Source organism: Microcaecilia unicolor, chromosome 2 (assembly GCF_901765095.1).
Source record: "Microcaecilia unicolor chromosome 2, aMicUni1.1, whole genome shotgun sequence".
Classification (NCBI taxonomy): domain Eukaryota; kingdom Metazoa; phylum Chordata; class Amphibia; order Gymnophiona; family Siphonopidae; genus Microcaecilia; species Microcaecilia unicolor.
In genome coordinates, this window is record NC_044032.1 from 476,270,885 (window position 1) to 476,296,258 (window position 25,374).

The 25,374-nt window shown below is 41.1% G+C and overlaps 1 protein-coding gene across 3 annotated transcripts in view; it reads right to left on the reverse strand.

Annotated features, from left to right (window-relative positions):
• Nucleotides 1–16,607: 16,607 nt before the first annotated feature.
• Nucleotides 16,608–25,374, reverse strand: part of THNSL2 (threonine synthase like 2) — an 82,284-nt gene continuing 73,517 nt past the window's right edge. For all 3 annotated transcript variants that reach the window (XM_030192566.1, XM_030192567.1, XM_030192565.1), the window contains 2 exons: nucleotides 20,421–20,572; nucleotides 16,608–16,996 (listed from right to left, as the gene is read on the reverse strand). In XM_030192566.1, the coding sequence (XP_030048426.1) occupies nucleotides 16,795–16,996; nucleotides 20,421–20,572 (354 nt within the window). In that variant the 3' untranslated portion in view covers nucleotides 16,608–16,794. The remainder of the gene's footprint in view (nucleotides 16,997–20,420; nucleotides 20,573–25,374) is intronic.

Here is a 25,374-nt window from a genome sequence, read left to right on the forward strand (position 1 = left end):
AGTGCTAATAAATGATTTAAAAAAAACATTTGATGTGCTCATAGATTCTCTCAAGGGCCATCACAGACCAACTAGGCCTTATAATGTCTATGGGCCACTAATCATTGCATATGGTTTTCTTTATATATGCCACAACGTGCAACCTTATAAACAAACTAACAGTCATAAGCACTGAATGAATTAGAATGTAGTTTTTGTAAAAACAGAAAAATATGGGAATTGTATTGTGTTATATCTAGATGGTAGCACGAACATGCTCAAATTGCAGTGTTTCCTAATTTACGCACATAGATGTACGCTCTGCCTGTGTCCCACCCAAACTCCTCCCATATGCACAGCCACAGTAAAAGTACACAACATGCCAACAAGGCACTCACTTTTACACTGGTTGATGTTTTCTAAGAGGTCTTTTATACATATAGGTGCCTACCTTTGTCCACCATTTTACGCATATTCTTGCTAACTACAACTTTATGGCTCCTCATAAAATTACCGCCTTTCCCCCTGGTATGTCTTCTAAAAATTATGAATAGTACTACTTGAATGCTAGTTTTTCAATTGGTTTGATTAAGTTAGTCATTGATGATATGACCCAATTTTTGAAAATTAAAATTGAAATTTACTGTTTCTAGTCCGCCCTTATCCAGGGTAGAGTATAAAAAAAGCATACATAACTCAGAATAACAAAACATATAAACAAAAATTCAAGGGATGACATTCAATAGATTGGAGTGAGGTAGCTGCTCTGCTATGTTTGAAACCCTGACCCAGAATCAGGTCGTCTATGAATGATTTAGCACCGGGTTCCCCATGACCATGTGGTGAGCTATGGTGAGTTTAGTGACCAAATCATTAGGTGAAAGGGGAAGGGGAAATGGGACTTGATATACCGCCTTTCTGAGGTTTTTGCAACTACATTCAAAGCGGTTTACATATACTCAGGTACTTATTTTGTACCAGGGGCAATGGAGGGTTAAGTGACTTGCCCAGAGTCACAAGAAGCTGCAGTGGGAATTGAACTCAGTTCCCCAGGATCAAAGTCCACTGCATTAACCACTAGGCTACTCCTCCACAGCATCATTAAAATAGGAGAATGTTTGCCCACTGCTGAAGAATTTAAGGCTGAATTCAACTGATCTCCATAACTATCATTCCATCACCAATCTGTATTTTTTAAGTTGCTCACGGGACAGAAACATTCATAATATCTAATTTGATTGTAGATAATGCATAGCTATCTGGCTGCCTTAATGATTTCTTTAGATATTTTAGCTGCACTTGTTACTATCTCTCATCACATTTAGTTGAACAGGTTACATGAATTAGGAATGGGCCCTGCCATTTTGCATTGGTTTTAATCATTTTTTAGGATTGTTGCCAGCAGGTGAGACAGACTAAAGAGGTTTCAAATTGGGAACTTTGACGCATTGAAGAGTTGTGGTGTGGATGTTTGCCTGTATGCTGATTATATTATGCTTTTGCTGCCATTGGAGATCTCTGAAGCAATATCTTATAATCAGCTATTGAACTGCATGAACAAAGTTACATGTAGGTTAACCTCTAATAACCTTACTCTTAGTATCACCAAGACAGAAGCACTGGTGGTTAGTCAGAATTCTAAGGATTTTAGCCCTGGGAATATTCTGTGAGGGGAAAGTTTGATTCCAGTGTTGGCAGACATACATTATCTTGGGGTTATTTTAGACTCTGGCCTATGAGTGAAACTACAAGTACTGTTATTACATCTTTTTACTGTAAGCTGCTAGTGATATACAGGTTCAAGAGGTTTTTTTTTTTTTTAACCAGCCAATGATTTTCAAATGGAATTCCAAGCTTTACTATCTCCCCAATTTTGGTTTATTGTAATTTTCTGTATGCTATTCTTTCTGTAAATAGTTTTAGGGCACTGCAATTAGCACCAAACATTGCAGCTCATCTTTTGATATATTGGTCATGTAGAGTAAAACTCATGGGTTATTCTTGAATGCTGCTAAAACTAAACTATTATGGTTAAGTATTTCTAGCAATTCAATTCCTGAAACAATTCAACTATCAGATGGACTTTCAATGAATATTGATAATTCCTTAAAGACCTAATTAGGTTTTATCTTGGATACAACTCTATCCTTTAAACCTAAGGATGTCCAACCGCCACCTGAAACTGAACATGGCCAAAACCGAGCTTATTGTCTTTCCACCCAAACCCACTTCCCCTCTCCCTCCACTCTCTATTTCAGTCGATAACACCCTCATCCTCCCCGTCTCATCTGCCCGCAACCTCGGAGTCATCTTCGACTCCTCCCTCTCCTTCTATGCGCATATCCAACAGACAGCCAAGACCTGTCGCTTCTTTCTCTATAACATCAGCAAAATTCGCCAATTCCTCTCTGAGCACACCACCCGAACTCTCATCCACTCTCTCATTACCTCTCACCTTGACTACTGCAACCTACTCCTCACTGGCCTCCCACTTAACCATCTATCCCCCCTTCAATCTGTTCAGAACTCTGCCTCATGTCTTATCTTCCGCCTGGACCGATATGCTCATATCACCCCTCTCCTCAAGTCACTTCACTGGCTTCCGATCAGGTACCGCATACAGTTCAAGCTTCTCTCACTAACCTACAAATGCACTCAATCTGCAGCCGCTCATTACCTCTCTACCCTCATCTCCCCTTACGCCCCTACCCGAAACCTCCGCTCACAGGACAAATCCCTCCTCTCAGTACCCTTCTCCACCACCACCAACTCCGCCCTTTCTGCCTCGCCTCACCCTATGCTTGGAATAAACTTCCTGAGCCCATACGCCAAGCCCCCTCCCTGCCCATCTTCAAATCCTTACTCAAAGCCCACCTCTTCAATGTCGCTTTTGGCACCTAACCATTATACCCCTATTCAAGAAATCTAGACTGCCCCAAATTGATTGACTGCACATTTTTGTCCTTTAGATTGTAATCTCCTTTGAGCAGGGACTGTCCTTCTTTGTGAAATTGTACAGCGCTGCGTAATCGGGGATAGTGCTGGGTAGACTTATACGGTCTGTGCCCTGCAGAGGACAGGTACAAATCAAGGTATACACAAAAAGCAGCACATATGAGTTTATCTTGTTGGGCAGACTGGATGAACCGTGCAGGTCTTTTTCTGCCATCATCTACTATGTTACTATGTTAGTAGCGCTTTAGAAATGTTAAGTCGTAGTAAGTAGTAATTCGATTGTTTGTAAAATATTCGCAGTGTTGTTCACTGTTTCTTGAAGAACATTGTCAAGTGTTGGTCCAGGCACTCATTATTTCATACTTTGATTATTGTAACCATCTATACTTTGGCATTTAGTTAGATTTATTTATTGCATTTGTATCCCACATTATCCCACCTTTTTGCAGGCTCAATGTGGCTTACAATATATCATGAATAATGGAGATATGTAAGAAATAAACATTTAGTATTATAGAAGGATCTTGGGTAACATGATAGTGTTAAAGCATGATATTAATATAACAAGCAGATAGTAAAGGTATTTCCAGGTTTGTGTAAGGAGTTCATATTTGTTGGTCTTTGTGGTATGTCTTGTTAAAGAGATGGGGTCTTCAATAGTTTGCGGAAGTTGGTTAGTTCGTGGATCGATTTTAAGTTCGTGGTAGTGCATTCCAGAAATGTGTGCTCAAGTAGGAAAAGGTTGACGCATGCATTAGTTTGTATTTTAGTCCTTTGCAGTTGGAGAAATGAAGGTTAAGGAATGTGCGGGACGATGTCTTAGCGTTCCTCATTGGTAAGTCTATCAGGCCTGACATGTAGGCTGGGGCATCTCCATGAATGATTTTGTGGACTAAGGTACATATTTTGAACGTGATGCGTTCTTTAAGAGGGAGCCAATGCAGTTTTTCTTGTAGGGGTTTAGCACTCTCATATTTTGTTTTCCCGAATATGAGTCTGGCTGCTGTGTTCTGGGCTGTCTGAAGTTTCTTGATTATTTGTTCTTTGCATCCAGCATAGAGTGCGTTGCAGTAGTCTAAATGACTGAGTACCATTGATTGTACCAGGCCTCGGAAGACGGTCCTTGAGAAGAAAGGTCTTACTCTTTAGTTTCACATTGAATTGAACATCTTCTTGGTTGTGTTTTTCGCGTGGTTCTCAAGTGTTAGGTGTCGATCAATGGTGACTCCAAGAATTTTTAGAGTGTCAGAGATTGGAAGATTCAGTGTAGGTGTGTTAATGGTGGTGAATTTGTTCGTATTATATTGAGAAGTGAGTATCAGGCATTGGGTTTTTTCTGCATTGAGTTTCAGCCGAAATGCATCCGCCCATGAATGCATGATATGTAACTTTGATTGATGTCGTTGGAAATTTCCTTTAAATCTGTTTAAATGGGATGTAGATCGTTACATCGTCTGCATATATGTATGGGTTGAGGTTTGGGTTTGACAGTTGTTTGGCCAAGGGTATCAATCTTAAGTTGAATAAGATCGGTGAGAGGGGGGAATCCCTGTAGGACCCCACATTCAGGTGTTCAAGTGGCTGATGTAGTAAAGTTAGATGTCACTTGGTATGAACGTGTGGTTAGGAACCCCTTGAACCAGTTGAGACGTTGCCACCTATTCCGAAGTACTCGAGGATATGTAATAGTATTCTATGATCAACCATGTCGAAGTAGTATGTTCTTGCCAGTTGCAATCATTTGTTTGAACTTAGTCATGAGAGTAACTAGTACTGTTTCAGTGTTGTGGTTGGTTCGGAATCCTGACTGGGAGTCATGTAGTATTGAGAATTTGTCTAAATAATTAGTGAGTTGTTTGGTTACCATTCCTTCCATTAGTTTGGTTATTAAGGGAATGGATGCTACAGGTCTATAATTGGTTAGTTCGTTCGCGCCTTTCTTTACATCTTTGGGTATGGGGGTGAGTAGAATATTTCCTTTCTCCTTCGGGAAGAGTCCATTTTGTAACAAGTGGTTTGTTAAGTCTGTTATAAATTGTTGAGGGGCAAATGTCATGAGGTTGTTTGGGCATATGTCTAATTTGCAGTGAGATTTGGTGAATCTTTTGAACGTTTGTGAGATGAGGTCTTCTGATATATCTCAAAAGTTTGTTCAGGGTTCTGTCTGCTGGGTATACACCAGGGTCTGGGTCTAGGCAGTCTAGGAGTGCGGTGTAGTCGATGGTGCTGACAGGTATTTTAAGTCGTAATTGTATTATTTTCTCCTTGAAAGTATTTCGCAAGTTTATCTGCTCCTGGTGTATCTTTGCTGTTGGTTGTGGCTGGTGTGGTGTCTAATAGTTTGTTCACGAGCTGGAAGAGTTTGTGTGTATCTTTGTAGTTTGGTCTAATTTCGGTTTGTAATATAATCTTTGGTTTGTCTTATGGTATATTTATATTTCTTTGAAGTTGTTTCCATGCGTTAAGTGAGGGTTTGTGTTCTTTTTATTCCACGCTCGTTCTAGCCTTCTGACTTGTGCTTTGAGTTTTTTCAGTTCTTCATTGAACCATGGAGTTGATTTCTTTTGTGTGAGGTTCTGGTTTGAATTGGGGCAATATTGTCTAGTATTGTTCTGAATCTATCATCCCATTCTAGGAGGAATTGGATTTCATCTGTCTTTATAGTCCATCCGTTGTGGTAGATCTGTTGCCAGAATGTTATCAGGTCGATTTTTCCTCTCGTGGAGTAGGTTTTTCGTTCGCCATTGGAGGGAGTAGGTAAGTCTTTCGTGCGCCATTGGAGGGAGATGTATGCTTTATAGTGGACTGACCATGGTGCAGACCAAACCTGAAATCCTGCAAAATATTATTTGCAAGGCTAATTTTTGGTCTGAAAAAATATGAGTGTATTATACTGCTGTTGATTAAATTATACTGGCTACCAGTTCAGGCAAGAATTCTTTTCAAACTGGGTTGCAATATATTTAATATTTTTGAAGGTAGTAGTGTTGAATATCTGGTAGAGCTGTTTTCCTTTCAAAGATTAATTACATAACAACATAAGAATAGCCATATTGGGTCAGACCAATGGTGCATCCAATCCAGTATCCTGTTTCCAACAGTGGCCAGTCCAGATCACAAGTACTTGGCAGAAGCCCAAATAGTAGCAACATTCCATGCTACCAATCCCAGGGCAAGCATTGGCTTTCCCTATGTGTATCTCAATAACAGACTATAGAATTTTCCTCTAGGAACTTTCCCAAACCTTTTTTTAAACCCAGATACACTAACTGCTGCAACCACATCCTTCGGCAACGCATTCCAGAGCTTAACTTTTCTTTGAGTGAAAAAATATTTCCTCCTATTTGTTTTAAAAGTATTTTCATGTAATTTCATTGAGTGTCCCCTAGTCTTTGTACTTTTTGAAAGAGTAAAAAATTGATTCACTTTTACCTCAATCATATCCCCCTCAGCCTTCTCTTTTCCAAGCTGAAGAGCCCTAACTTCTTTAGCCTTTCCTCACACGAGTTCCATCCTGTTCCCATTTATGTCTCCCTTCTTTGAACCTTTTCTAATTCCGCTAGACCTTTTTTTGAGATATGGTGACCAGAATAGCAGAATACTCATCACACTTTGGCGTGATACAGAGGCATTATAATATCCATCCCTTTCCTAATAATTGCTAGCATGCTGTTTGCTTTTTTGGCTGCTGCTTACACTGTGCAGATTTCTTCTTATTGTCTACGATGACACCTAGACCTTTTGACAAAGCTGTTAAGAACTTCCCAAAGACACTGATGGCCTGTGTTAAAGCTGGGGGTGGACACTTTGAGCATTCACAGTGACTACGATATTGTGACACACTGTTAATTGTATTATTTGAATTATTTTATTTTACTATGTTTTAGCTTGAATATTTTTAACGTGCATAAATCGCTAGGTAGTAACGCTAAAATGTCAGTAACATCAACATAGTTTAAGATAATTTACCACCACCCTCCCCCCTTTGATAAAGCCGCGCTAGTGGGTGCCGGTGCAGTAATGCCGACACAGCTCATTCAAAGTGAATGGGCTGTGTCGGCATTACCGCACAACTTTGTAAAAGGGAGGGTAAATATTGTTTAACAGCAATATGTAAATGCTATGACTAGATAAGAACATAAAATTTCTCATTGAAATTCAAAGCGTTTGTTGAGAAAATGGCAAAAAACTAGTCTAGGGGATTACTTTTTTTTTTCTCCCTCAACCTTTATATATTATACAACAAATTAAGGGGGCCCTTTTACCAAGCTGTGCTAGAAAGTAGCCTGCACTGTGATTAGCATGTGGGTTTGTTCCTCGATTAGGCCACTTTCTAGCATGGCTGAAAAATGGCCGTGGTCTTTTTTGTTTTTAATAGCCATGCACAAATTTCTCCATTAGCAAATGGCCATTACCACAGGGAGCCCTTACCACCACCTATTTAGGAGACAGTAAGGGCTCCCGTACTACTCCTGCATTAATCGGAAAGCATTTGGTAATGTGCCTGCATTACCCAATTATTTATTTATTCAAATATTTCTATATCACACAATCCAAAAGTTCTCAGCTGTTTACAAAATTTACTTACATAAAATCCAAATTACATACATAAAACTACACAGAAGACTGAAAACACTTACCAACTAATAAAAAATACAATTACACTCTGATACCTTCTGCCATTTTCATCTTTAACCATCCACTATTCCATACCAACCTTCTTACCCTCCATGCTCTTCCCAACTTCTCCTTTATCGCCCCACCTCCTTACCTATCCTTTCTCTCACACCTCTTCTATCCCATTTACTCCTTGTTCATTTGTCCTATCACTTACCTCCTTTGTTGATTCTGATACTACAGATTGTATTCTCTTGTTACTATGTAAGCCGCATTGAGCCTGCGATGAGTGGGAAAGCGCAGGCTACAATGTAATAAATAAAATAAATAAATTCACTTATACAAAGAGGTAGATCTTTAACTCTTGCTTGAACTGTTTTATTCCCTACAATTTTTAAGTGTTAATGGTAAATTGTTCCACAAGTTAGGACCTGCTATATAAAATATAGTTGCTCGATACTCATTTGATCTTATAACTCGATGTGAGGGTACATCCAAATACAATTGTTGTGCTGATCTCAAAGATTTTGAATATTCAGAGGGTCTTTTACTAAAGATTAGCTTGAGTTATCTGCAGCAGAGCCCATTTACATAAGTACATATGCACTGCCATACTGGGAAAAGACCAAGGGTCCATCAAGCCCAGCATCCTGTCTCCGACAGCGGCCAATCCAGGCTTCAAGAACCCGGCAAAACCCTAAAAAAAATGTTCAATGGGCTTTTCCCTCAGGAATCTGTCCAAACCCCCTTTAAATTCCAGCTGCTGTCACTACATTCTCCAGCAACGAGTTCCAGAGTCTAACTACACGCTGAGTAAAGAAAAACTTTCTCCTATTTGTTTTAAATCTACCATATTCTAGCTTCATCTTGTGTCCCCTGGTTTTTTGTTGTTTGAAAGTGTAAACAAACGCTTCACATCTGTCCGCTCTAATTCGCTCATTATCTTGTATACTTCTATCATATCACTCCTCAGCCGCCTTTTCTCCAAGCTGAAGAGCCCTAACCTTCTCAGCCTTTCCTCATAGGGAAGTCATTCCATTCCCTTTATCATTTTCGTCGCCCTTCTCTGCACCTTCTCTAATTCCTTTATATCTTTTTTGAGATGCGGCGACCAGAATTGGACACAATTCTCGAGGTGCGGTCGCACCATGGAGGATACAACGGCATTATAACATCTTCATGTTTGTTTTCCATCCCTTTCCTAATAATACTCAACATTCTGTGCGCTTTCTTAGCCGCCGCAGCACACTGAGCAGAAGTTTTTAATGTCTTATCAACGATGACTCCCAGATCCCTTTCTAGGTCCATGACTCCTAACGCGGAACCTTGCATGACATAGCTGTAATTCGGGTTCCTCTTACCTATTTATTCCTATGGGCCCTGCTGCAAATAACTCGAGCTAACCTTTAGTAAAAGACTCCCTGAATTAGCACAGGCATGCCTCCCGCTGTCAATGCAGGACCAGATTGGACAGATTCTTTTTTCAGTTGAGACTGGTCAGCAGGCTGAAATCCATATTGAGTGCCTATGACCTTGGAATGATGGTATAGACATTTATTTTGACATAAAGTGGATTATTGCAATGCCTTGTTTTTAGGTATTGCAAAAACATATTGGGCCCTGTTTACTAAGCTGCGCTATAGGCACGCTAGCATTTTTACTGCGTATTAAAAATTAGCATATACTAACACTAGAGACACTCATATATTCCTATGGATGTCTCTAGCATCAGCACATGCTAAAAACGCTAGCGCACCTTAGTAAACAAGGCCCATTGTAAGGCTTTGCAGGTGATTTAAAATTCTGCTGCTTGGCTAATTTTGGGATGTGGTAAATTTGAACATGTATCTTATGGGTTAAAACAGTTGCATTGGTTACCAATATGGTATAGAATACAGTATAGGCCTTTATGACACCCCTTTATCAAAACATGTCTTTCTGTGCTGTTATATATGCCACAGGTTGTGAAAGTACATATGCCTGCATGACTTTTGCGATCTGATAATACAAGACAACTTTCAATAACATCTTTAAGAGATGTTCCTTATGCAGAAATTAAAAGCAGCTATATTTTTGGTAGCAGGACTGCTGCTTTGGAATAAGCTTCCTGGATATTTGCGGCTTAGCGCAACTCTACTGCAGTTTAAGAAGGCTTTAAAGACTTATTTGTACAAGCTTCCTCTAATGTATAATGCTGTTTGTTTTCTTATAGAAAGGAGATATTGTTTACTGAGTATGAATGTTTTTATTTATTGTGTGTGTTTTAATTGTGAACTGCTTAGGAGTGAGCATGGTGTGGGATAGAAAAAGTTTAAATAAATAAATATATCTTTGTAAATATATCTTTGTTCTGGATCTCAAGTACTAGTGAATAGATAGATAGATAGATAGATAGATACCACACACACACACATAGGGGCCCTTTTACTAAACAGTGTAAGGAACTAAGCGTGTACAGTGTGTGCCAAATTGGCATTACCGCCCCACTAGTGCGAGCTGGGGAGTAATTCTGAATTTGGCGCACGCCGAATCCTGCGGTACAAAATAATTTTCTATTTTCTACCACAGGCCGCTTACCTGGCGGTAAACAGCAGTTGGCACACTCTGCATGCTTACTGTGTGGGTAGTATGTGAGACCTTACCGCTAGACCAATGGGTGACAATAAGGTCTCAGGCCGAAAATGGATGTGCTGGTTTCAATTTTAGTGCACATCCTTTTCCCGGCCCCTTATAAAAAGGCCCTTTTTCCTAGAAACAGTAAAAAATGGCCCAGCATGCACCCAAAAGACGTGCTTGCACTACCGCAGGCCACGTTTTACCGTGGCTTAGATAGATATATAAAATGATACATTTACCATATATTATAATGTTTTCTTTATTTTGAAGCTGGAGTCAGAGTTGGTACATTTTACAGACTCTGTCTCTGACTTTGATTCCACACCCCTGCTTAAAATCTCTTTGAATATTGACCCCATGACCTCCACAAGACCAGTCTATTGACAGATGAGCTGTGGTGTTTGGTGCTAATTGCAGTGCTTTAAAATTATTTACAGAAACACTAACTCTCACAGGTTCTGATTCAATAGGATTCAAACAGGAGATTCGGAGGGAAGTGTGAAATGTAGTTACAATGGAGGAGCCATGTCCTTCCTCTCCAAGAGGAGGTTCAGAGTGGAGTCCAGAGGCACAGCCAGCCCTCCAATTTTTGTGGTGCCCAGGGATGGACTGGGGGTGTGTGTGTGTCAATGCACTCTTCTGTCCCTCATCCCCCCACCTGCATACTAACCATACCTTTGCTGGCGAGAATGCCGAGGCCCTGCCAGCCAAATAATAGTGCCTCCACTCCCCTCCTTCTCGGCTACTTCCTTCCTGCAGACGTCAGCGGTGCCTGGACTTCTTGTGCATGCTCTGATCATGAGCGAGAAATCCTGGCATCAGCGGCTGAAGGCCCACTGCCATCTGCAGGAAGAAAGCAGACAGGAAAGGAGCAGAGGCACTGTATTGATTTGGCTGGTGGGGCTTCGGCATCCCCAGCAGCAAAGATAAAGGGGTTCTGCAGTTCTGGAGGACTGAGCCCATTTAGTTACCTGCCTCAGGATGACCCTCAGTCCCGATACTGAGGGGCCCCACTAACATAGAAAAGGATTACCACAGGTTGGTATCCTAATCCTGAGGACAGGGGTATTTAAAAATTATCATAGGTCTTCACCCAAAGCTTATAAAGCAAAATAGGCAATGGGAGAGGGCTAAGGTGGGACGAACCCTATGTAATTTTCACAAGCAATTTAAGGCTGGCTCCCTTCTCTGAAAACCAAAGCCAGAATTTAAGCAAACCATTTCACACTAAGGGGTCCTTTTACTAAGGTGCACTAATGGATTTAGCATGTGCTAATGATTAGCGTGCGCTAAATGATGATACCTATTATATCCTATGGGCATCTTATCGTTAGCGCATGCTAAATCTGTTAGTGCATCTAGTGAAAAGACCCCTATGAGGAGAAAAGGTCTCCCATGTGTCAAAGATAGTCTTTGGGCTCCTTTTACTAAGCTGTGGTAGTGATTCCCAGCGCAGGAAAGGTGACGAAGCCCATTCAGTTCCTATGGGCTTCATCGCATTGCCACGTGGGAATCACTACCGCGGCTTAGTAAAAGGAGCCCTTTATCTTTAGAGCTTTTGTTCCTGTGGGAAACAATCCTGTGTTGGAAGCTTTGGAGGCTTGTGTGGCTGTTGGAAGTTTGCCCTGAGGAAATAGGAGCTTGTAGTTGCAAAAAGGACTAAGGCTAATGCACAGTGAAATAAGCTGATCTTGTATTGAAGATTTTTGGACTGACCTTCGCTCAGAATACAACACGAAGAGGCATTACATGCTTCTGATGAGATGCATAGGACTCTGAGCCATGCTTTGTCAATATAGGTTTGAATTAGTTTTATTTACCGAAGTTGATGAAATGTTATCTTTGCTGGCAATTTGTCTCTGGCTGAATTTTGGTGACCTGTGCAAAGCATTATCAAGTAAAGTTTGCATGTGTTACAATGTTGGGATTGCATTATTTGAAAGGGTACAACTGATAACATCAGCATTTCTTACCCTATAACTTTTGTTTGTGCACAACCAAGCTAAAGAAGCCCCAAAACCAAAGAATCTGGTTCAAAGTTTTCAATCCTGTTTTCCAGGTATTTTTTTCTCAAGTGGAAAAGCTTAACTATCAAAATTAATTAATGTGCCAGAGTGCAGGCATTTTTTGGAGAACATTTCAGTCAGGATGTGAAAGGCCTTAGGGCAGTTGTCAGATCATGTCAGGTGAGATGGTAATGCAAGGCCCACATCCAACCAGGCCTGAAGCAGTGATGAGAACCTAAGCACTGTACTCAGGGTTGATGCCTGGTCATGGCTCAAAAGCCCCTTAACAAAAGGCTTTTGCAAGTGCTTTTTCATGATCCATCACCATTTTCCAAACTTGCTACATTGATACTTCCTAAAATGGATTATAACTTGACTGCCCGGTGAATTTAGATTGCAATGTATTATTTCTATTCACTCGAAGAATGCAGTGATTGCTTTTAAGTAATTAATCATCTGTTAAATGTCTTTGATGAAAGTAATGAATTATTGTCTTGCTATTTATTTGTTTACAAGGTGAAGGGAGCTGGGGAAAGTTTTATCAGATGATCTTTCTCTCCTATGCTCCCAACCTAACTAAATCTGCCCTGGCCTTGCTACTTTCACCGTGATAAAGGGAGAGGCCTGAAGAAGTGACATTGAGTCTTTGTTCAAAGATGACTGATAGTTTTTCCTTTGAATATTGCCACCAGCATCCCAAACATCAATCCAGACATCAGTAGAAAAATTACAATGCTTAGGGAAATTAAAAATAGATCCTGCAAGATCCTAATATAAAGCCTTTTCTAATTCAGTCAATGGGAGTGAATATTGACTAAACCCCCTCCCACCCCTCATCCAAAGACTATTGATCTCATTTTCGAAAGAGAAGGACGTCCATCTTTTGACATAAAACGGAAGATGGACGTCCTTCTCCCAGGGATGTCCAAATTGGTATAATCAAAACCCAATTTTGGACGTCTCTAGCGGAAGTCCGTCACAAGGGCGTCAGAGGCGTAGCAAAGGCGGGACTTGGGCGTGCCTAACACTTGGACATCTTTGACTCATAATCGAAAAAAACAAGGACGTCCCTGACGAACAGGACGTTTTCAACCAGACCTGTTTTTGTTACGAATAAGGCACAAAAAGGTGCCCGAAATGACCAGATGACCATCAGAATCGGGGATGACCTCCCATTACTCCCCCAGTGGTCACTAACCCCCTCCCACCCTCAAAAAACATCTTTAAAAATATGTTGTGCCAGCCTCAGAGGTCATACTCAGGTCCATGACAGCAGTATGCAGGTCCCTGGAGCAGTTTTAGTGGGTGCTGCAGTGCACTTCAGACAGGCGGACCCAGGCCCATACCCTCCCTACCTGTTACATTTGTGGAGGAAACAGCGAGCTTTCCAAAACCCACCAGAAACCCACTGTACCCATACATATGTGCCCCCTTAACCCGTAAGAGCTATGGTAGTGGTGTACAGTTGTGGGTAGTGGGTTTTGGGGGGCTCAGCACACAAGGTAAGGGAGCTATGTTCCTGGGAGCATTTTATGAAGTCCACTGCAGTGCCCCCTAGGGTGCCCGGTTGGTGTCCTGACATGTCAGGGGAACCAGGGCACTACAAATGCTGACTCCTCCCATGCGCAAATGGCTTGCATTAGGGCGTTTTTGACATGGACGTCTTTGGTTTCAAAAATCGCCGAAAGTCAGAAACGTCCATGTCTAGGTACGTCCAAATTTAAGGATTTGGATGTCCCTGACAGCATTTTCGAAATGAAAGATGGCCATCCATCTTCTTTCGAAAATACGGGTTTCCCCGCCCCTGGATTTCGCCATTTTGCAAGGACGTCCAAATCGGAACTTGGACGTTCCTTTCGAAAATGCCCCTCCACGTCTACAGCTTCGGCTGTACTTTTTGACAAGATAGCCTGAGCAGCAAAACAAACATATAAAAATCTATTTGGTACCTCTGTGTTGGAAACTTAAGGAATTGTATGCGTTCTAGTGGTTTATGCCAATTTTTCTTTATGTTTGAGTCCTTGTTTGCAAAGGTTGTAGATCATTTAGAAAAGGTGTTATGTACAGTTACATTGTAGTTATTATTATTATTTGTAGCATTTGTATCCCACATTTTCCCACCCATTTGCAGGCTCAATGTGGCTTACAATATGTCGTAATGGCGATCACCATTTCCGGGTCGAGAATTACAAATGATGTTACCTTAAGGTGCATACATGGTAAAATATGATACAATTTGATATTGCATAGAGGTTCCTAAGTGATAGGGTTAATTATAGCATAGGTTTAATAGGTGCATACATGGTAAAATATGATTCAATTTGGTATTGCATAGAGGTTCCTGAGTGATAGAATTAATTATAGCATAAGTTGGATAGTCAATTATAAAGACATAGGCAATAAAGTGATAGTGCGTGTTGCGTGATTTTCATTAGTGGTCATTTGGTATCAGTCAGGTGTGGGGGTATGGTTTTGTCTAGTTCATTTGAAATCTAGTTTATTTGAAAGAGAACAGTGATAGCTAGATCCATTCTATTAGATGTTCCAGCTCAGACTGATATATATGCAGCCATAAGATGCTCATTGCCAGCCAAGTACCTAGCTGAGATGTCTTTTTGGATCCTACTCTGCATCCATGTTATATCCATTCTAGATGACTCAAAATGCTTCAGTGCAATTATTCTCTGGACCATAATGCCTCCTCTTACTATCCTGCATTGGTTGCTGGTGGAATTCCACATTAAATAAGATCCTGCTTTTGATTTATAGGGCTTTGAGACAAGATGCCCCATATTAACTGTCTGTAGTATTAAAGATTTACTGACCTACCAGAATTCTGAGGTCAGAGGACAAATTTAAATTGACAAATCCTTCATTAAGATCAGTACATATTGAAGAGACCTGAACTTGTACATTTTTGATAGCTGAGCCAAGACAATGAAATGTGCTACCAATAATATAAGGCAGGCTGAACATGGTGTTTTCATCACAGTTTATTTGTTTACAGAGGATTCAGTAAATGGTGCCCAAATTTGCGCATCAGAAAAAACTGGTACTCAGTGCTATTCTATGAAGGTTGGTCTGGGATGAGTGCTCTTTATAGAATAGCGTTGGGTGCCGAATTCCACTCCAACATTGGGTGCGAGGACTTGCACGAGCTAAAACCTGATGTAAATCCTGGCATGCAAGCTGGGCACGCATTCTCGGTATTCTACAAAACTGTGTGCAATTTTCAGAAATGTGCTGTGTAGATGCCCATAATACTCCTATGGTTGTCTACACAGTTAACACGTGCCAAAAACACTAGCACACCTTAGTAAACAAGGCCCCTAGTTAATAATAACTGGGGTTAACAGTAGAATATGTTGACGGTAACCCATGTTGATAATTTCACCTCATAGTTTCCTAGCTGCACAGCTATCCAAATACACTTAAGGACAGCCCTTTTCTGGCCTAAATTTCTATGGATATCTAAATGGATAAAAGACTGGATATCACCATTTTCTGTAGAGCTGGGCAGAATGCACACACTCCACCCTCACTTTGCTTTTCCACTATCTGAAATATAAGTGCACTCAAGCTGACAATATAATTGAAAATCACAACACAGATAGTTGAAAATCACAACACAGCCTCACACCAGCTGTGTAACTTTACAATTATGAGCACTCACTCTGTTCACACTCTGTTCGCCCTCTTATTAGATGGAGAAAAAAAGCTTCAGTTTCGCCGCCCAGCCAGCCCAACTCAGCAGACTATAAGGCCCAAGCTCGGCGTGCCATCATGCAGCTTAAAAAAAACTCTTTTGACAAAATCAATACTCTGCTGCATCTCAAAAGTGTGGATACAATTATAGATGGAAAGAACCCCTGACGCAGCACCAGCAAAATGGGGGCTCCCTGTCGGGTTACTAAGTGGCAAACACCAGTGAGAACGGAACACTTTAGCACCGATATTAAGCTGGCGGTATTATGTCTGGCGGTGTCTCCTGATTTATTTTGCATTATAATAGCTTAAAATTGTATCAGTATTACACATAGATTTGATCCACATAATTGTGGGCACACATGACTGTTAATTAATAGCCCAAAATTTTGAGTAAAGCATTTGGCCATCACGAGTTAACTCCATCTAATAAGAGGGCGAACAGAGTGAGTGCTCATAATTGTAAAGTTACACAGCTGGTGTGAGGCTGTGTTGTGATTTTCAACTATCTGAAACAAGCCAAGGTGGTCTGTAAAGATTTTCAGTGACACTATTCTTACAGGGCCCGATATTCAGCCAGTGGCGGGCAGTGCTTTTGCTGTACACCGCTGGCAATAAAGCCGGATATTCAATGCCAGTTGTTTCCAGTGACCGGCACTGAGTATCTGGGTTTTTTTTAACCACTAAAAAGTTAACCGGTTAAGTCGATATTCAGCGCTGACAAGTTAACCAGTTAAAGATAGGCCTGCTATTTATGTGCCCTATTTTAACCACCGAACATAGCCGGTTAAGTGCTGAATAAGCATTGTATCACCAATAGCAGAACATTTAGTCAGTTTTTCATGCTGTGGTTGCCATAGGTTATTTCGATTTAAGTGTTCATGACAGTCTTGATTAGCAATGCCACAGTCTGCAGCTAGACATTTCTCTGTAGAAAGATATCCTCTATCTTGTCTCTCAATATTAGCTCCCAGTTATCTTCTCTCTTGAGCAAGGTAAATCTGGTCTCCATTGTTTCTAAAGCCTTTATCTCTGGAGGAATTTGGGGAGTGAGGTCAGCTCTCAGCACAGCATTCTGGAACTTTGCCGCTGAAGCAGGAGCTAGACAGCATCTGGGCCTTGAGAGAGAAAGAAGGAAAGTGTTATACTGGGCAAGAACCAGACCTGAATGGGATTAAAAACAAATGCAATTATGCACTCCTGCCAGAACTTTTATCTGGGAGTAAAATGTGCCTCTACACACTAGCATGACAGTCACTGACAGTGAATATTTGCTTTGTTTGCTCATTTCAAATCTCGTCTCATCCTGAATTTTTTTTTGACTCTGGGCTAAGGAAAAATGAATCTGAAAATACAAGGAGAGGCCTATAGATGGTGCTCTTGGATAGATTGTACAATACAGGGAGCAACTAGGACAGGGAACAAGGAGGGAGAAGCCATAAAAACAAGGACAAGGAGCAGAACAAGCAGGAGAGGAGAGACAAGTCAGGGAGCAGCAGCATAAGCCATAATGAATAAATAGGTACAGAATGCAGGAAGAGTAAGCATAAAGAGTTTGTACAACACTCCTCAGAGAACTAGGAGCCAGTAGGAACAGAAAAGAAGCAAAGAACTGGATTTTAGAAAGATTTCTGATCTGACAAAGAAGGGCAACCTTCGAAAGCTAATCAAGAAATGTATTAAGTTATGTCCAATAAAAAAGGTATCATCTTATTTTCTTTTCCATGTTTTATTTTGTTTGATTTCTATTGATAACCTTTAAGAGTGGACTAGCACGGCTACCACACCTCTCTACTAGAAAGATTTGAAATGCTGAATTATCATCCATTTATTTATATTCCACCTTATACCAAAGCAGATTATAACCAAACATACTCATAATAAAACAAGCAAACAATCAACTTATAAAACAAACATTATAAACTATTTTCTCCATTCTCAGCCAGAGATTTCTAAAGTCCTTTTGAACTAGCTTTAGGCTTCACAGTGAAATTCCTCAGAATATCCTTAACCCACAGTTAATGGCTTTGAAGAGAGCCTTATCAAGGCAGCATCCTGTTATCTGTTTCTGCTTTACAATAATAGACCCAACAGGGTCCCAAGGGATATTCAAACATATCAAAATCTTCTTATAGCTTCTTCCACTCTATACATTGAGTATCTTTAACCAAAAGTTCTAATGGCAGCTCTGTGTTTAGTATATTCAGACCTTTGCTTCAAATTCACTCCACACTAATAAAGGAACTAGACAGCAATGTATATGCTGTAATGAGCCTGATACTTGTGTAAAAATGAAAAGTTTAAAAAAACCCAGCTTGATTCTTCAACCAGATGTATTTGAATCAGCTCACCTGCAGTGAATGAACACAAATAGGCTCTATTTAACATATCTGCGTGGTTAGAGTAAATCTTGGAAACAGATCTAATACAGCTATGATGTAACAAAAAGTGTGAAGACTTATGCAAAAGTTTTGGATTTCATACATCTGCGGAGGATTCCTAAATAGTAAAAAAGAGCGAAACCAAGCATTGATTCCTTCATTCTCTAACAGGTCGCTTAAAGTTGGGTGCCAATTGTGCAGGCAAGTTATAGAATATTGCACTTATGCGCCTGACTGTTACCCTTATGCATGTGATAGCTGCATGCTCAGTGGTAATCTATAATTTACACACAAAACTGACCTAACCCCTAAATGCAAGGGGGCATTCACAGGGAAAGGAGTATGTGCAGGGCATGGGGGATGCCCAACATTTACATATGTAACTTACAGAACGTTCAAGTTTCTTTTTGATACCCTGTCTTCTGATACCCTGTAATACCTTCTAAGCGGCTTTACAATTACAAAAATATGAGCAATATTAAAGGAAGAAGAGAAATATAACAATTAACAATTTTGTAGAAGAAAATTAAAAGAAGTGAGCGTGAAGTTCCATCAGAATTCAAAGCCCTTTCTTAGCTTAGTAGCATAACCTAGGGGCAGCCATTTCCAGTGGTTATTAAGGTAGTGACCCCAAGAGAAAATATCTCAAAATAGATCATTTTTTAATTGGGCCTTAAATTTAACAAGCGATGTTTTTAATCTGAGGTGTGTAGGAAGGGCATTCCATAAAGTTGGCCCTATAACACTAAAGATGGTGGTTCTGGAGTCGATTACAATTTGCCTGAGAAATGGAAGCATAAGTTGATGCCGAAGGATGATCTGAGTGTACAAGATGGTTTATAAGGTATTTTAACAAAGAGAGATATAAGGGTTGACCACTGTAGTAGATCTTATGTACCAGAGCCAAAATTTTAAAAGTGATTCTGTGAGCAAGTGGAAGCCAGTGAGCCTCCCTATGAATGGTCATATTTTCTAGAACCAGTAAGTAGTTTAATAGCAGTATTGTGCATAAGCTGCAACCATCTAAGATCTTTTACTCAATGGCCTGACAAAAGAGCATTACAGTAATCTAGGGAAATAATGACAAAAGCATAGATCAGGGTTTGACCTATAAATGCATTCACTCTACCGCTCCCAAGTACCTCTCCACTCTTGTCTCTCCCTACGCCCCCCCTCGGGTACTCCGTTCTGTGGATAAATCTCTGTCTGTCCCCTTCTCTTCTACTGCTAATTCCAGACTCCGTTCCCTTTATCTCGCAGCACCTCATGCCTGGAATAGACTTCCCGACATTGTACGTCTAGCTCCATCCTTGGCCGTTTTCAAATCCAGGCTAAAAGCCCACCTCTTTAATGCTGCTTTTGACTCCTAACCACTACTCACTTGCCCTGTACCCTTTTATCCCCTCATTTAATTCCCTTACCTCTTAGTTGTTCTGTCTCTCTGTCTGTTTGTCTGTCCTACTTAGATTTTGAGCTCTTTGAGCAGGGACTGTCTTTTTATGTACGATGTACAGCGCTGCGTATGCCTTGTAGCGCTATAGAACTGATAAGTAGTAGTAGTAGGTTTGGACAGCGGTGCAATCAAGTAATGGTTGGATGAAAAGAAGCAACCACAATGTCAAAAACAATTCTGAATAACTCCAAAAATGTGAGCAGTAAAAGTCACCGTGAATCAATGATTATACCTAAGATCTTTACCAAGGGCTCTGTTTACTAAGACGCGCTAGTGTTTTTAGGACGCGCCTACAATGCTAACGTAATGCGGCTTAGTAAACAGGGCCCCAAACGTACAATAGGAAAGGGAATTTTAGCTATATGTATTGGAAGGGAAGTGCTTGGTCCTGCCTTTGAAAAAAGAGTGCGCTATTGACAAGGTGTAGGTGGGCACACCTAAACGTAGGCACACAGATGTTGACTTACACTACATGTGTAAGAATCACAGACCAATTAATTTGGGTACCTATACTGAAGTGCCTAATGGATGGACCAATTTGAGGCTTTTTAAATCTGTCCAGTTTGCTGTGTTACTATGCTTCTATTCAAACAATCGTAGAACACTAGACTGCTTTGAAGGCTCTTATATTTAACATATGCAACTGTATTGCAGTAAAAGTAACAATCTGTTCCTGCTGTTTGCAGTAATTTCTGCTTTCACCCTTACCTGTTCTGATGGCGGTCAGACATCATATAATGGTAAAATACAGCCACAGCAGAGTGAGGGCACAGCAAGTAACGATTATCTACCCAACAGCGCTTCATTGTCTGAATGATATCTTCATCTGATACTGAGTATGAAATTAATACTTCAGCAATCTGGAGTGGAAGGAGCACAATAATGCAAAGTGAATATGACAGCTCAGCAGAACCGGTGCTAGGCATCAGCAGACTAAGCAATGGCATAACCCCAAGTAGATCAAGGGGGCCACTTTTTGTATTTTCCGTGTAGACCTCTGCTGCCTACGAGTGCTGCCTCTCTTGCCTAGTGTGTATGGACTGTGGTAACAATTCCACAATCATAAAAAAAAATAGTAAATACAAGATCATTCACTTAAGTGGTAAGGATAATGAAGCATTAACAACACATGCACATGCTCCTCCCACCTCTGGCCATAGAAGAGGGTAAAATGGCAGCAGTCTACACCGCAGGCCCCATCAGACAGCATGAGGGCAATTTTATAATAGGTCGTCTAAGTCAGGAGGAAAAGTAAGTGCTTGTTGTAAGTCCATTTTATAAAGACACCTAAGTACCTATATGTCTTCATAAAATTTCCCCACAAAACCCATAGAAATTGTGGCTAAATTCAACCTAAATTTTACTCTAACAGCTGGTTTAAATATATGCAACTTATATTGAATGGAGGTGAAACAGAAGAAAATGGGAAGGCTTGGTATAAATATTTCATGTGCTAGAATGAGTTTTGTTTAGTCTATGTAATGCATTTTTATTATGTATGTGAATGGTGTATCCGCCTAGAACATTGGTGATAGAGCAGAATATAAATTATTTAAATAAATAATAAAAATGAGTATGCATGTAGGTGCATATTTCATAACCTATACAAATAGGCCTGAATTGTATAACTGCATCTGGGTGCCCAGATTCCATTATATATATCAAACGTATATCCAGCCTACCCATTCTATTTAAGCAGGTTACAACAAACACCCATAACACATTCAACAAAACACACAACATGAAACAACAAAATATAAAATGCAAAAGATACAAACTATACAGCAGAAACCAATCAATAACTAAATTAATATTACAGAAAATCAGAGTAAGCCAACACTTAAGTGCTAATATTTAGGCGCACTCATATACACCATGTCAATAGCAGGCGTAAATGTACCTGCTTAGATGTAGCATTTTAACACGTAAATGCATCGTTCTATAGCCTATGTGTGTAAATGTTCAACACCCCCATGCCTTGCCCATGCACCTCCCGCTGTTCACAGTCCCTTGCATTTAAGCACTCTCCCCTGGGTTCTATATAAGTTGCCTAAAGTTGGGCCCGGAGCCCAGACGTATGTACAAACTAATTAGTCAATTGGGTGCTAACAACTAATTATTGGTATCAGAATTACTTGGCACTTAATTGGCAGTAATTTGCATTTCCACATGCAACTGCCCTACACCCTACTCTATAATGCTATGCATCCAAAGTGTCTCACATGCAACCCACAAGAGGCGTGGCCATGGGAGGGGCATGGGTGGGATTTACACCAGGTTTCAGCAGACGAAAGTCCTGAAACCCGAAGTTGAGCGTGGGAATCCGCTCTAAGTGTTATTCTATAAAAGGTGCTTAGCCTGGAGCACTCTTCATAAAACAGCGCTTGGCAAAGATTTTTCCCGGCGTCTACTTTTGAGCACCATTTATGGAATCCCCCTATGCAACTCGCACACTCATAGTATAGAATGCCGCTAAGTACATACCCAGTACTTATACGTGTGTGAATGTTACATTCACGTGTGTAGGTGCTAATATTGTATAATCTTAGCACACAAATGGTGCTCACATTTAAGGGCTAAGGTTTAGGGAGATACTGCATAACTCCAGCCACCCAAACTCTGCTCCCAAACATGTTTACATCTGTGCCCTGTACGAATATGCACGCACCTTCTTGTCACAGCATGTATTTGTACACATGAAGCAGTTTTATAGAAGGCTTTTTATATGCATAAAACTGTGATTAGGTGCAAAAAAGCCTTTATAAAATTACTCAGGGGCTTATGGTCTCCACAGCAGCTCCTCCTCCTCCTCTCCTATAGTTTGGACTTTGCTACAGAAACCATAAGCCTGTACCTGATTGCTCCTGCTATACCCTGCTGAGGTCTACCATAAAGACAGTATTCCATCCTTTGCGCTGAAGACATTCTGGGGAATTTTCCTCTCCAAATGCCCACCCCCCACCCCCACCCCCACATATACACACAACACCAACTGGGTTTGTGCCCATGTTATGCCATAGAGATGAGTGGCATTTTGGCCCATCTCCCACTTCTCCTTTCTCCCAGTAATATACTGGTAAATATTCAGCCCAAAGAAGCCATGTCCAGGCACTAGCACTGAATACAGGGGCTAATCTGGCACAAGAAAGCCACTGGAGCTTATGCGGGTCCTAGCCGATATTCAGCCAGGACTGCATAGGACATGGAATATCAACCAGGACCCCTGTAAATACGAGCATGTTCCCTCACCCATTCCAATCCCCTCTTCCTGATCCCAATCCTAAAGCCAGTAGGCCCTAGACCAGACCCAAAGTCAGAAAGCTCCAAACCAGCTCTTCCCCCCCCCCCCCAACAGAGCCCCTCCATCTCATTCCTACCCCCATAGGTCCCCAAGTCCTAACTTCTTTTTATCCCTGGAGGTCTAGCAGAGTCCTATAGGCAGAATGATGCCCACCTACTCACTCCTGCTCATTGTGGCTCCTTTCTCAAAATGGCCACCATGACCTCTACCATAGGTTGCAACATAGGATGTTTTATGACCGGGTAAGATTATTGTGAAATTAGTGAAATTTGTTCATACCTGCTAAATTCCTTTGCTTCCTGTTGTCCAGTCTAGGCTGACAGGTTATGCTGCCCTACCAGCAGATGGAGGCAGAGAAGAACTTTCCAGTGACATCCCTGGTAAAAGGAGTGGTATAGCCTGATACTTATCAGTATGCTAATGCCAATGCTGATACACATAGAAAACATACAGCCCAGATCAGAATCCCACAAGGAAACTGAGCACAAGACAGAGGTCAAGACAGAACTGCCAAAAGCCACAGTCTTTTGGCAGTCTATCAGGAATCAAGGACAGGAAATTAGCAGGTAAGAACAAATTTCACCTTTTCTTTTCATCCTGCTAGATCAGTTCAGACCAACAAGGTACATAAAAGCTCTTATCCCTGAGGGCAGGAAGACAAGGCTCCTTTCAGAACTACCCTATCAAAGGTGCCATCCACTCTGGCCCTGAAATCAATCTTGTAGTATGTAACAAATGAATGCAAAGTGGACCATGTTGCTGCTCTACAAATTTCTTAGCTTAGGCTTCCACATAAGAGACCATCTGAGCCCTTACTGAATGCACCCAGAGACCCTCCAGTATTACCTTCTGGTTGAGAATGTATGCTGGGTCAATTAAAGTCTTAATCAATGTGCCAGGAAGGACCTTTCTGCCATACTCCCCATGTGCAGCCCACTAAACAATATAAAGAGCCATTCAGACCTCCAAAAAGAATTTGTGACCTGTAGATAGTAGATCAGGACTCTCTGAATGTCCAACACGAAAAAACTTCCCTAAGGCCTCCTTCTTTCTCTTAGATAATACTGAAGAGAAATTCTGAGAGAAGAGGAACTGATAGAAATCTAGTAGTTATGTACTTAAGAGAGATAGGTTGATTTAGATGGAAGGAAGAATCTACCTTGGACAAGAGGGAAGGCACTGTACAGTTCAAAACTTAGTCCACTGAAAGGAACAAATAGGGATCCCTACACAAGTACACACGACAGCCTGAAACTCCAAGACTCATCTGGCTGAACAAATAGACATCAGAAACACGGTCTTCAAGGTGATGTCCTTCAGCGATGCCTGCCATAAAGGCTCAAAGGGAGGACCAGCTAAGGTCTTAGAGACAAGATAAAGATCCCAATGAGGCATAACCAGGTGTACAGAAAATTAGAGATACTTGATGCCACACAAGAGCAGTGGCATCTACCTGTGCCACTAGGGCTGCAGCTTGAACGTTGAGCAAATTAACAATCAACCCATGATCAAGTTTAGCTTGAAGCAATGCCAAAATGGAAGGCTAATCCATCTGCCAGGTAGAAAAACCACAATCCACACTGTTAACACAGATGCCAGAGCTGAACATATGTCAGCAGGCTTTCAGAAGAGTAGCTATGATGGACACTAAATAGGCCTTACACCTAAAATGGATCTGTCAAGGCCAAGCTGTAAGTCATAAGGGAGCTGGGTCTTCCATGAGAACTGGCCCCTGCCTCAGATGATCCAGGCCCTTTGGCAACTGCAATGGAGCCTCCACCAACCACTGAATAAGATCTGCATACCATGACCAGTATAGCCAGTCCAGAGCTACTAGGAAAGTCAGAAAAGGATGCTTCTCTATCCTCTGAAATATCCAGCTGATTAAGGGCCAAGGACATACAGTGGCTCCTTCCATGGCTAGGGCTGTAGCAGTGCATTGATCCTGACTGCACCATTCTCTTTCCTGCAACTGAAGAGGAGAGATTTGGCATTCTGACAGGATGCCATTAGATTGAAGACTGTAGCACCTGAGTACTCTACCACCATCAAAGGGTGACGGGCTTAGCTCCCACTCTCACGGGTCCAGAGACTGCTAATAATCTGCAAGGGAATTCTCCTCTCCCACTACATGCACCACTGAGAATGCTAGCAAATTGACTTTTCCTCAACTGTACAACCAGCTAATCTCCTGCACTATAATTGTATTCCTCATGACTCTCTGCTTGTTCACATCTGCTACTGCTGTGGCATTGTGGGACATCAGCTGAAATGCCTTTCTCTTCAAGAGGGGAAGAAACTGCACTAGGGCCAACCAAATGAATCTTGCCTCTAGGCAGCTGATAAACCATGTTGCCTCTA